We start from the raw sequence: 13,891 nt of genomic DNA, 5'->3' as shown, positions 1-13,891 counted from the left end.
TCTACAGTTTACCTTGTGAAGAGATTAGCTGGCTCTCACAGCTTCTTTGGCATTTGTTAGGTCTGAGTTATAATTATCGCTGAGAAGCACAGGTACCGTCTAGTGGTAAAGAGTGTGGACTCAAGAGCCAGGCTGCCTGAGTCCTTCATCAGCCAGCTTTACCAACTCAGGCAAGTTAGTAAACCTTTCTGGCCTTGATGTCCTCATCTGTAAAATGGGGGTGAGAATGCGTCAAAGGAATGCTGGGGCGATGCAGCGAATAGAGATCTTCAAGCGTTTAGAACAGTGTCTGACTCAGCATGCTGTTACTTTTGGGTACCTGTGACATCAGCTCTGCTTGTCCCCATATCCACTGCTGAAAAACCTTGCTTAGTAATGTTTGTCAGAGGTCACCGTCATGAGGCCTTCCCTTGGGGGAGAAATGATTCTTTAGTATATGTAGCCCACCTCTGTGCTTTTATTAGTGGCTCTTGACTGCCAAATAGTACCATGTATCACCACCATAGTTGGGATGTTCAAGAAAACCACAGGCTCAGAATTGCTTATGAGGAATCCTTTATAAGGTAACCATTCAGATTCTCCAGGCCATGCTTTTTATTTATTTTACACATATAAATACTCATAATACATATATTTTCCCACCAGATTGCTCTCTAAGTGAAAGCACAAAGTTAGAAACTTCAAATAGAAAGCTTTTGGTAAACAGGGCCTTGCACCAGACCCCAGTGGAAGGACTGTAGCAGTTTCACAGTTTCATTTCTTGGTTTTCCTTTTTTTCACTGTTTCATTTCTATGTTGTATTTTATAAATACAAATATAAAGCTGTCAAAACGTTTGACAGTTTTCTTTCTTTGCCTTTGCTTCACGATCTCATCTCTATCGCTTTATCCCACTTGATGTACATGCCTCTTATTCTCACTGGATCCTGAAGACTGGTACCAGTTCTGATGAAGCGCTGTGAACTTGATTTCACCTTGCCTTTAGTTTTGATTTGACAGAAGCTCTAACTGATCACACAGGCCTCTTGCCGTTTAGTGGCATTTCTCTAGGCATTAAATCACTCACTTATTCTAACACCCCATCCATTCTTATCATTAAAATCTTTTTTCTAGATCAGGATTCATGTCTATTTGATAACCATTTTGGCAATGCTAGTGAGTGTTTCAATAAATCTGCTCCTTTGCTTACATTTTTATGTTTGTGTACAGGGAGGCTAAGCAGCCTAATCAGTGATAATGAGGTTAGTGTTTATCGAGTGCTTATTTTGTGCCAAACCCTGTACTAAGCACTCTACCTGTATTATCTCATTTAATCTTTGTCAGAGTCATAAAAGATGGATGCTATTACCACATCTGTTTTTCAGATAAGGGAATTATGTCCATGAACTTCATGTTCACATTGTGGGGCCCACAGCCACATGCTAACCAAGGCCAGGTGGACTCAGGGGCCCTGCTCTTAATCACTCACCACACCACCTCCTGGGAGCCCACAAGGAGTCAAGACCTCACAGAGGACCTTGTCAAAACTCTGCCTCGCTAGTTCATTTCAGATGGGGCCCCATTCTGTCCCAGCGGTTTGGACACATACAATTGGTTAGCAAATGTCCCTTCCTCCTTTGCTGGTGGAAACTCCCCTTTTCTCTCCAGAACTCATCATTGCCTTCTCTCTACACGCTGCACTCTTGGATTTCTCATGGGTCTGTTTTCAGAGTGCAGCTTTAGAGCAGGAATGAGCCCCACCTGCCTCCCCCCATAACTCTCCCACAAATACAACTGTCCCTTTCTCTGACAGGTCAAACATTTATTTGCTGTGCTGTGCTTAGTTGCTTAGTCACGTCCAACTCTTTGTGACCCCATGCATTTCTTTGTCCGTCGGGATTCTCCTGGCACGAATACTGGAGTGGGTTGCCATGCCCTCCTCCAGGGGATCTTCCCAACCCAGGGATTGAACCCAGGTCTTCCGCATTACTTATCGAGACAGAATTCACATACCATAAAATTCACCATTTTAAAGTGTAGTTTTCAGTGGTTTTCACTATAGTCTCAAGGTTGTGAATTCAACATCTATACTATCTTTTTTAAAAAAGATTTATTTAGGTGCATTATGTGTTAGTTGCGCCACACAGGATCTTGTATCTTTGTTGTAGCCTATGTGATCTTTAGTTGCAGCATGTAGGATCTAGTTCCCTGACCAAGGATCAAACCCAGTCCCCCTTCGTTGAGTGCAGAGTCTTAGCCACTGGACCACCAGGAGAGTCCCCAGCATCTACTATTATCTAATTCAAGAATATGTTCATCCCTTACCCATTAGTTATAAATTTACCTATTCTGGACGTTTAATATCAGTCAGATCATGCAATATGTGGCTTTTTGTGACTGTCTGCTTTCACTCAGTACCGTGTTTTCAAGGTTCATCCACGTTATAGCACATATCATGGCCAAATAATATTCCATTGTCCATTGTGTAAGATATACTACAGTTTGTTTATTTATCCATCAGTTAATGGGCATTTGTTTTCTTTCTGCTTTTTAGCTATCATGTTGCTATGTGTATTCATGTACAAGTGTTCTGTGTGGACATGTTTTTAATTCTCTTGGGTATGTACCTAAGCATAGAACGGCTGAGTCCAGTAGTAACTCTATGTTTAATATCCTGAGGAACCATCACATCATTTTCCACAGAAACTACACCATTTTACATTTCCACCAACAACGTGTAAGAGTTCCAATTTCTCTACATCTTTGCCGATACTTGGTATTTGCTACCTTTTTTATAATAGCCATCCTACTGGGCATAGAGTAGTATCTCATTGTGGTTTTGGTTTGTATTTCACTATTGTCTAATGATTTTGAACACTTTTTCTTGTCGTTGTTGGCCATTTGTATGCTTTCTTTGGAGTTATAGCTATTTAAACCCTTTGCCCATTTTTTAAGTGGCTTTAAATTGGGTTATTTATTATTAAGTTGTAAGAGCTCAATATTCTGGGTACTAGACCCTTAGATATATGGTAATATTTGCATATTTTGTATGCAAATATTTCTACTAGATATATTTTTTATTAGTTGCTTATGCATTAGATGTCATATCTAAGAAACCATTGCCTGATCCAAAGATATGAAGCTTTATGCTTGTTTCCTTCTAAGAGTTTTATAGTTTTACTTCTTACCTTTAGGTCTTCGATCCAATTTGGGGTTAAATTTTTCTTTTTTGGCGGTGCCATGCAGCTTGTGGGAACTTAGTTTCCAGGCCAAGGCAATGAAAGGGCCAAATCCTAACCCCTGGATCGCCAGGGAATTACCTAGGTTAATTTTTTTTTTTTTTACTGTTCATTCATTTATTTAGCTTCCTCAGCTCTTAGCTGTGGCATGTGGGATCTTCACGCGACACACAGATTCTCTAGTTGTGGCCCATGGACTCAGCAGTTGTGATACACAGACTCTCAAGTTATGGTTTCTGGGCTTAGTTGCTCTGTGACATATGGGATCTTAGTTCCCCAGCCAAGGATTGAACCCACATTCCCTGCATTGCAAGGTGGATTCTTAACCACTGGACCAACAGGGAAATCCCCTGGGGTTAATTTTTTTTTTTTTTATGTGGTGTGAGATAGGGGTCCAACTTCATTCTTTTGGATGGAACTATTCACTTATCCCAGCACCATTTGTTGAAAAGACTGTTCTTTCCCCACTGAAATGTCTCAGCACCTGTGCTGAAAATCAGTTGCTGAGAAATGTGTGGCTTGGTCACCTCTTCTTGACTAGAATGCTTTAAAATGTTGTTTGGGGTCATGATGGTATAAATAAGAGCAGAGCTCACCTAGAAGGCAGTCAGATGAAAACCTGAGATCTGAAGTACTTGTTTCCATGAGCCCACATGCAGGGGAGCTTGATCTTTCTTCTGCACCCACTCTAAGCCTTTAAGGCAGATGTGTGCGATCTCTTGGGCTCCAGACAGCTCTTTTGACACCAGACCCTGCATTTGTCTATGGCATCCTCACTGCGTTCATAAGCAGAGGTGGAGACAGCAAACAGGTTTACTTCAGAAACAGAACTCAGATCCTCTGAAGCCTCAGGAGAGGGAGGGAGGGAGGAGCAGCCACTAGCCAGTGCACATTCCAGAAGGTATAGCAGTGTGTGTGTGTGTGTACACACAAGGGCAGTGACATTGGCCCCCTTAGCCCCAGACGTTGCCACTGAGGGGCAGGAAGCACAGTCCCATCAGGCACACCCCCCATGGACGTGGGCACGCATACCACATCGCCTGTGTGCACTGTTCTCCAGCAGCAGCTTCTGAAACTGTGAGGCTTCTCTGGCTCCACGCCCGGCCCATCACCCCAACCCTGCTGCCCAGTTACTATTCCAGGGACAAAGAGGATCCTCACTTCACCCCAGCCCACATCTCAGCAAGTACAGTGCTGGAGCCCAGCCCGGAGACACCATTCACCGGGGCTCTGCCAAGGTCAACGTGGGGTGGGACAGGCCACACGGCCATTTGGCTGAGCAGACTTGCCTGACCCACTGTTAGCCTGCTCAGAGGGTAAAAGACAAGCAGTTCCCATTCGCCTCGAGTCCAGCTTTTGTCACCTGAGACCCTGGGCCGCACAACTCACCTGGCCACCGAACCTGCCCAAGTCCCAGCTGGAGAAAAACTGGTGGGAGGGTCTGTGTGTGGGACCTGGGAGCACTGCCATGACTAAGGGGGTTGTTTTGTTCAGTCACAAAACAGCAGTTTTCCACTTAGCCTTGGGCATTCCAGCTGACAGCCCCATCACACGGGTTTCTTTGTTTAAAAACTTCTAGGGTGTTGTCGGAATTCAGCAAAGCCCAGGTAAACTCTGTGCCAGCCAATGAACCGAGCCGAGGAACGGAGGTTCTCACGCTGCAGGCCCCGCTCCCCCTCCCTGGCCTCGACACCAGCACGTCCCTGCACTTGGAGGAACCAGCAGAGCCCCGCCACGCCCAGGCCTCCCCTGGGACTGGAGATGGGGACCACAAGCAGGAGCCACTTGCCCAGGCGCCTGGTGCCCTGGGCTGGCCACAGCCGGGCCCTGCCCACGCTGTCCTTTTGGGGAGCGCTTCAGGCCAGCAGCCTCCTCATCCCATGAGAGAGACCACCAGAGCAGCCAGCCAGGAAAGCGGCCAGCAGAAGCCCCTGGAGGATGGCGGACCTCGGCTGAGCCCTGCGGTTCCCTCCCCCACCAGTCCGGTGAGTGGTATAAGCTGGGTTTGGGGGGGAAGGGACTGGAGGAGGCGGGTGTTGGCGCATGTCTCAGAGCCAGTGTAGGGTTTCCCCAGCTAGTGACCCAAGTGACCTCTGCCTTCTCCCTCTGAGCCCCCTCGCCTTGCATGGTTCGGTGTTAATAGAACATCGAGCTGATGGAGCTAATGTTCTGTGGGGTGTGAGTAGTGGATGGGAGCAGGGCTCCTTCCCCATCACTTCCCATGGGGATCTCTATCACCTGCACACCCACGCCATGGAGAAGGTAGTTCTCTCCCGACCACAGGCTCTGCTCTTCACCACAGACACTCACCAGCTTATGCCTCACTGAGCTTCGGTTTCCTCCTCGGTGCTTGTTATTGTTTATTTATTTACGTAGCTGCGTCAGGGCTCAGTTGCGGCATGCGGGATCTTTTGTGGTAGTGCAGGGATTCTCTAGTTGTGGCTCATGGGCTGACTTGCTCCACAGCATATGGGATCTTAGTTCCACAACCAGGGATCGAACCCGAGTTCCCTACATTGCAAGGCAGATTTTTTTTTTTTGGCCACTGTGTCTTTTTTTTTAATTTTTGAACTTTTTATTTGGTATTGGGGTATAGCTGATTAACAATGTTGTGATAGTTTCAGGTGAACAGCAAACGAGCTCAGCCATACGTATACATGTATTTATTCTCCCCCTAATTCCCCTCCCATCCAGGCGGCCGCATAACATTGAGTAGAGTTCCACGTGCTATACAGTAGGTCCTTGTTGGTTATCCATTTAATATAGCATCCCAAACTCCCTAACTATCTCTTCCCTTCCCCTTGGCAACCATAAGTGTGTTTATTGATCACATTAAAATGAAAGCATTTTAAATATGTATTTTTAATATAAAATTTAAGTTTTAGTCAATTAAATGATATTTTAATTAAAGTTCTAACTAAAATTAACGTTATTAAAATTAACTTCACTTTTTTTTTTTAACTTTCTTTAATGTGGGTCCTAGAGCATCTAAGATGACCTATGTGGCTTGCATTGTGTTTCTTTGGGACGACACTGTTCTAGAATAAGCTATTCCAGTGTGTTGAAGACCTGAAGAAGCCAACCCTGGGACTGTCTTGGAAAGACCCCTGAGGGTAGAGGCTAGAACGGGGGGCCCTACTACTGCAAAGCAGTAATCAAACTGTGAACTCGAGTTCTTACGCCATTTCACATTTGTTCTTGGGTCATGAAAAGCAGAAACAGGAACTGGAGTGCACGTGCACCCACGCAACCCAGAGCTCGTCCCAGCTTTGTCTGGGGCTCATGTTGGGCATACAGTCTTACTCTTTCAACTCTATCCACAAACGTCCCTCCTCTGGCCTGTAGCTTCCAGATTCTATAACTCTGGATGGGCCAGGGCCGTGAAATTGACTACAGGGGGCACCCCCACCCCCTCTTTTAACAGCTTTATTGTGATATAATTCACATACCATACTATTCACCTAATTAAGTGTATAAATCAGTTTTTTAATTCGTAGTTGTACAAGCATCGCCACAGTCTAAGTCTACATATTTTCATCTTCCATTAAAGAATCCCCCTCCCCATTAGCAATGACTCCTGTCCTTTCCTCCCACTCTCCTGCCTCTCCTCACCTTGCTCAACCCCAAGCAACCACTGATCTACTCTGTCTATAGATTTGCCTGTTCTGGACATGTTACATACATAGAATCATATAATCACATTTGTGATTGGCTTAGTTTCAATTAGCAAAATGTTTTTTAAAGTTCATCCATGTTGTGGCATGTATTAGCACTTTGTCTTTTTTTTTTAAATATCCCATTGTAAATTCCATCATATGGATGTATCACGTTTTATTTATCCATTATGAGTTAATGATCATTGGCATTTTTCCTACTTTTTTGACTGTTGTGAATAATGCTACTATGAACATTCATGTATAATTTTTTGCTTGGACATATATTTTTAACTTTTTTGGATGCATAGCTTGAAGTACAATTTTGGGATCATATCGTATCTATATTTAACCTTTTGAGAAACTGCCAAACTGTTTTCCAAAAGCAGTTGTCTTGTTTTGTATTTCAACCAGCAGTGTATTTCTGTGCATCATCACCAACAGTTCTTACTGTTTTTTTTTATTATACAAGTGGTATCTCATTATGGTTTTAATTTACATTTCCCTGATGACTAATGATGTTGAGCATCTTTTCATGTGCTCATTATCATTTGTGTTTTTGTTTGAAGAACAATGTCTATTCAAAACATTTGCTCATTCTTGGGAATTCCCTGGTGGTCCAGTGGTTAAGACTCTGTACTTCCAATGCTGGAGGATACAGGTTCAGTCCCTGGTCAGGGAACTAAGATTTCCACATGCCTTGTACCATGGCCAAAAAAGATTGCCCAGACTTAAACAGGGTTATGTAATAAGTTACAGTTTTTGTGTGTGTTCTGGACGCTAGACCTTTCTTAGATGACTGATGTGCAGATTTTTCTCCCATTTTGTGCATCGTCTTTTCACTTTCTTGATGGTATCATTTGAAGCATAAAAGTTTTGAATTTTGATGTAGTCTCTTTTTTGTCGCTTGTACTTTTGGTTTCATCTCTAAGTACTCCTTTTCTAATCCAAGGTCATGGAAAGTTACTCCCATGTGTTCTAAATGTTATAGTTTCATCTCTTACTTTTCAATCTATGATCCACTTAGAGTTAATTTTTGTATTCGGTAGAAGAATGGTGCCTGACTTCATTTTTTTACATGTGCTTATATAGTTATACGAGCACCATTTGTTGGAAAGACTTTTTTTTCACATTTTTATTTATTTATTGGCTGGGCTGGGTCTTCATTGTGGCTCAAGGGCTTCTCTAGTTGTAGCACACAAGCATGGTTGCCCAGCGGCATATGGGATCTTAGTTCCCCAACCAGGGCTCAAACGCACATCCCCCGCATTAGGAGGCAGATTCTTTACCACTGGACCACCAGGGAAGTCCCTGGTAAGACTACTGTTTGCCTGTTGAATTGTCCCACTTTCCCCTTTAAACATTTTTTTTGAGAAATGAAGTATTTAAAGCACCCAGATCCTCAATGTACACCTCAGTGGATACTTATATATCACATACACTCTGTAACCACCATCCAGATTGAGATATAGAACATTTCCAGCCACCAGAAGTTTCGCTTCTGCCCTCTTCCACTCACTGGCCCCCCCACTCCAAAGGAAACCACAGTTCTGACTTGTAGCCCATAAAGTCTTTCCTGTTGTTGAACTTTATATAGATAGAATCATATAGTATATATTCTTTTAGTTCTTTCACTGAACGTTATATATGTGAGCCTCATCTATAGCCTGAGGTTCTTTTCCATTGTTCTGTAGTATGCCACCATAAGAATACAGATTCTTTACCACTAGCGCCACCTGGGAACCCCACAGAATATATCACAATGTCCCGTATAGTCAATTCCTGTAATGTATTCACTGTCCTGTAACAGACGTTTGAGTTGTTTTCAGGTTTGGGCTATTATGAAGAAAGGAGATATGAGCATTCCTATACTTGCCTTTCAGTGAACCCATGTGTTCGTTTCTGCTGCTGCTGCTGCTGCTAAGTCGCTTCAGTCGTGTCTAACTCTGTGCGACCCCATAGACAGCAGCCCACCAGGCTCCTCTGTCCCTGGGATTCTCCAGGCAAGAATACTGGAGTGGGTTGCCATTTCCTACTCCAGTGCATGAAAGTGAAAAGTGAAAGTGAAGTCGCTCCGTCATGCCTGACTCTCAGTGACCCCATGGACTGCAACCTACCAGGCTCCTCTGTCCATGGGATTTTCCAGGCAAGAGTACTGGAGTGGGGTGCCATTGCCTTCTCCATTCGTTTCTGGGTGTGCCTCTAGGAATGGAATTGCTAGGTCACTGAGTAGGCATGTGTTGAGCTCTAGACAGGGAAGCCTGGCGTGCTGCAGTCCATGGGGTCACAGAGTTGGACGTGACTGAGCGACTGAACTGAACCGGACTGAACTGAGATACTGCCAAACAGTTTTCAGAGGGCTTGTACTAACTTATACTCACATTTGCAACGTGAGCATTTTCATTGTCCTTCGTCATAGTCAGTGGTATTGGCAATCTTCTACATTCTGGCTACTCTGGTAGGTGTATAGTGGGGTCTCACTGTGGTTTTAATTTGCATTTCCCTGATGACTAATGATACTGATGCCTTTTCATCTGCTTTTTGGAAGCATTCTTTAAAGTCATTGTCCCATTCTTGAATTGAGTTGTGTTTTCCTAGTTGATTTGTAGCAGCTCTTTATATACTATGGATGTGTCTTTTATTGGAGGAAAAAAAATACATATAATAGCAAATATGTTCATATAATCTATGGCTGGCCTTTCAGTTCAGTCGTTCAGTCGTGTCTGACTCTTTGCAACCTCTCAATGGTATCTTTTTAGTATTATTTATTTAGCTATGCTGGGCTTTGATTGTGGCATGTGGAATCTTTTTTTTTAATAGTTTCAGCACGTGGGGTCTGGTTCCCTGCCCAGGATCAGACCTGGGGCCCCCTGCATTGGGAGTGCGGAGTCTCAGCCGCTGGGCCACCAGGGAAGTCCCATCAGTCTTTCTGTTTTTCAATCAATGTGTTTTGTGTCTATTTTTAAAATCTCTTTCTACCCCAAGGCTATGAAGGCTGTGGAAATCCCTGTATTTTCCTCTAGAAGCTTTCTTATTTTACCTTTTACAATTAGGTATATGCTCCACCTGAGCTTATTTAGATCTGGTGTGAGGTTGGTGTTTTCCACATGGATGTCAGGTTGACCTCGCGCCGTTTATTGAATACGACTATAAATCGTGGCGCCGTGTACGTGTGGGTCAGACTGTCCTTTCTTGCTATCCCAAAGGTGACTTCAAGCCCAGAATGTCACAAGGCCCTGAAGGCTGTGACTGAAAACAGCAGCACACTGAGGCTGAAGAGAAAGGCTCTGTGGCCCCCGCTAAAGGAGAGGGACGTCCCTGGGGTTGGCGGCTGTGGGCCCCAAACAGCGTTCCCCAGAGTGCCTTTGACCGGGGTGCGTTCACTCCTGTCCAGGGCTGGCTTCTGCTTTGTAGGCTCAGGCATCCTATCTTGCCAGGGTCCCAAAGCTGGTTGGACGGGACAGCTTGCTTTGTCAACAAAAATCTTCCTGTGCTCACCAAGTTTTGACACCTCCCCCAAACGCCACCCCAGCCTCCATGCAGCTGCTCACAAACCGAGCACCTTCCAGCCCTGGCTTTTACATTTTTAAAAATAAGGGGTTACTTATTTATTTTTGACTGTACTAGGTCTTCGTTGCCGTACACAGACTTTTCTCTAGTTGCGGTGAGCGGGGGCTACTCTTTGCTGCAGTGCACGGGCCTCTCACTGCGGTGGCTTCTCTTGTGGAACACGGGCCCTAGGCTGTCAGGCTTCAGTAGTTGTGGTTTGCAGGCTTAGTTGCCCTGTGGCATGTGGGATCTTAGTTCCTGGACCAGAGATCGAACCTGTGTCCCATGCATTGGCAGCTGGATTCTTAACCAGTGGCCCACCGGGGAAGTCCCTGCAGCTTTCACGTTTGCAGTCCCCTCTGCTTGAACTGTTTCCCATCTCGCTGCTTTTCCTCAGTGTCCTTTCAACCTTCCCTGACAACCCTGTTTCAAAAGCCCCCTCCCCAGTGACTCTCTTTCCCTCTCACCTGCTTCACTCTATGGCACTCTTCACTTGGTTAGATTCTTTGTCTACTCGTTTATTGCCTTATTTCTGTCTAGAATATTATCTGCATGATACAGAAGACCATGCCTGGTCCCTTAGCTCTGAGTACTGTACCTGAGAGAGAGTAGGTATCGGTGAATAGTTGTTAAGTCCTCCAAAGACTCTCAAGATGCCAGCTTGTAAGTTTACATGGAGGAATGCTCCACTGGGTGCATGGGGCAGGCAGGTCAGTCCAACCAGGTCACCCGCTGCCTCCTGGCCAGCCTCAGGGCAGTCTGGTTGCTGGAGGGTTGCTTGGGGAACACGGCATCAGGGCACCAGAGGCCGAGCCCAGTGTAAGATGCTGGTCCCTCCCGGGGCCTGTCCCCAGGGGGCAGCTGTGTGCCCATCCGTCCCCCTTGCCCAGGAGACAGTCCCTGTGCTGCCCCTGGGATTCGACTCTTTCTCTGCTGCCGTCACTTAGTCATTGCTGTTTATCCGAGAGCCATTCAGCCTTGCTTTAAAACTTTGTTTTTAATTAATTTTATTCAGAACCCCAGCTATGGGCCCAGCACTACGCTTGGTAGGGTGATGGAGCATGACAGAGGCCCTGCTCTCTGGAGACAGACACTGGGTTAGACAAAGGCCATCTGCATCGTAATTACACTTGTGTTGAGTGCTGGGAAGGACTGGAGTGACTCTGCGTATGTGGCATCTGGAAGGTCGTGAGTTGGTTTCTCAGTTTGACTCCCAGAGGACAGTCTGACTTCTAAGACTTGGCTCTAATCACTCCCTTCAGGGACCACTGACAAGTCAGGCTACAGGCAGTCCTTTTACCTGACAGGATGAGGACAGACTGAACAAAAGGGATGTTTTGAACGTGGTCTAGAGACCTGACATCTCACCCCTCTGCCAGACCCCTCTCAGGGATTCAGCTGTTGTACGTAGCATCCTGGTACCTGTAGTAACTCCACGTGGCATTCTTCCGTCTTGGGTGCTGGTGGCAGGTGCTGCTCTGGCTTAGATCCTGGGTCAATGGTGATCTCCCCCCACAAGGGAACGGGCCAGATGCGGGGCCCTGAGTGAGCAGGAGGCAGGAAGGTGGTGGGGGGAGGGGCACAGTGGTGTGCTTCCCCCTCCCTGTAATAACTCAGGATCCTGGAGTGGGGCACAGCTATAGAGCTCAGTCCAGGCTCATGTGCAGAAGCTCCAAGGACCCAGTGTTCCCACTGTTTTTCTCTGTTGCTTAAGAGAACAAAAGCTTTTCCCCAGAGTCTTATTTCCTGGTGGGCAGCCTGTGGTCACTGGGCCATGTGTGGACACTTCCCAGCAGTGTCCCTCTCCTCCCTGGAGAGAGAGGCCCTCACCAGTGAGCATGTTATTGCTCAGTCACTAAGTCATGGACTGCAGTGTGCCAGGCTCCTCTGTCCTCCACCATCTCTGGGAATTTGCTCAGATTCAAGTCCATTGCATTGGCGATGCTCTCCAACCACCTCACCTCTGCTGCCCCCTTCTCCTTTTGCCTTTTTCTCTTGCCCAGCATCAGGATCTTTTCCAATGAGTTGGCTTTTCGCATCAGGTGGTCAAAGTACTGGAGCTTCAGTTTCAGCAGCAGTCCTTCCAATCAGTGTTCAGGGCTGAATTCCTTTAGGATTGACTGGTTTGATTTCCATGCAGTCCAAGAGGCTCTCAAGAATCTTCTCCAGCACCACTATTTGAAAGCATCAGTTCTTTGGCACTCAGCCTTCTTTATGGTCCAGCTCTCACATCCATACGTAACTACTGGAAAAACAGTAGCTTTGACTATACAGACCTTTGTCGGCAAGGTGATGTCTGTGTTTTTTAATATGCTGTCTAGGTTTGTCATAGCTTTCCTGCCAAGGAGCAAATGTCTTTTAATTTCATGGCTGCAGTCGCTGTCCAAAGTGATTTTGGAGCCCAAGAAAATAAAATCTGTCACTGCTTCCACTTTTTCCCCTTCTATTTGCCATGAAGTGATGGGACCTGGTGCCATGATCTTAGTTTTTTGAATGTTGAATTTCAAGCCAGCTTTTTTACTCTCCTCTTTCACCCTCTTCAAGAGGCTCTTTATCCTCTTCACTTTCTTCCACTAGAGTGGTATTGTCTGCATGTCTAAGGTTGTTGATATTTCTCCTAGCAATCTTGATTCCAATTTGTGATTCATCCAGTCCAGCATTTCGCCTGATGTACTCAGGGTGACAATATACAGCCTTGACTCACTCCTTTGCCAGTTGTGAACCAGTCAGTTGTGTATCCAGTTCTAACTGTTGCTCCTTGACCTGCGTACAAGTTTCCTGGGAGGCAGGTCAGGTGGTCTCGCACTCCAGTCTCTTTAAGAAGTTTCCAGTTTACTGTGATCCACACATTCAAAAGCTTCAGCATAGTCGGCAAAGCAGAAGTAGATGTTTTTCCATCCAATGCTGCTAAGTCACTTCAGTCGTGTCCGACTCTGTGCGACCCCATAGACGGCAGCCCACCAGGCTCCCCTGTCCCTGGGATTCTCCAGGCAAGAACACTGGAGTGAGTTGCCATTTCCTTCTCCAATGCATGAGAGTGAAGAGTGAAAGTGAAGTCGCTCAGTCGTGCCCGACTCTAGCAACCCCATGGACTGCAGCCTACCAGGCTCCTCCATCCATGGGATTTTCCAGGCAAAAGTCCATCCAATAAATGTTGGCAATTTGCTCTCTGGCTCCTCTGCCTCTTTGAAACCCAGCTTGTACATCTGGAAGTTCTCGGTTCATGCAGCTACATTGAAAGATTTTGAACATAACCTTGCTAGCATGTGAAATAAGCGCAGTTGTATGGTATAGCAGCATACAGCGTCACAAAATCCACATCTGTCTCCTTCCTTGTTTCCTCACCCCACCTTTGTTATTTTACATTGAAAACATTTGGACAGTCAAGATTTATTCCCTCATCTTTTTGGGTTTTTGGGGGAACCATGCTATGCCTGTGACTTGTGGGATCTTAATTCCTCAACTAGGGACT

The 13,891-nt window shown here is 45.7% G+C and overlaps 1 protein-coding gene across 1 annotated transcript in view; it reads left to right on the top strand.

Annotated features, from left to right (window-relative positions):
* The window catches only part of PLEKHM1 (pleckstrin homology and RUN domain containing M1), a 53,720-nt gene that overhangs the window by 13,042 nt on the left and 26,787 nt on the right, over positions 1 to 13,891 (top strand). The window contains exon 5 of the mRNA XM_068976953.1: positions 4,797 to 5,202. Within this exon, the coding sequence (XP_068833054.1) occupies positions 4,797 to 5,202 (406 nt within the window). The remainder of the gene's footprint in view (positions 1 to 4,796; positions 5,203 to 13,891) is intronic.

This window comes from Capricornis sumatraensis, chromosome 8, assembly GCF_032405125.1.
Source record: "Capricornis sumatraensis isolate serow.1 chromosome 8, serow.2, whole genome shotgun sequence".
Taxonomy (NCBI): domain Eukaryota; kingdom Metazoa; phylum Chordata; class Mammalia; order Artiodactyla; family Bovidae; genus Capricornis; species Capricornis sumatraensis.
The sequence above is the reverse complement of the archived record's forward strand: the minus strand, read 5'-3'. Positions and strand labels throughout refer to the sequence as shown.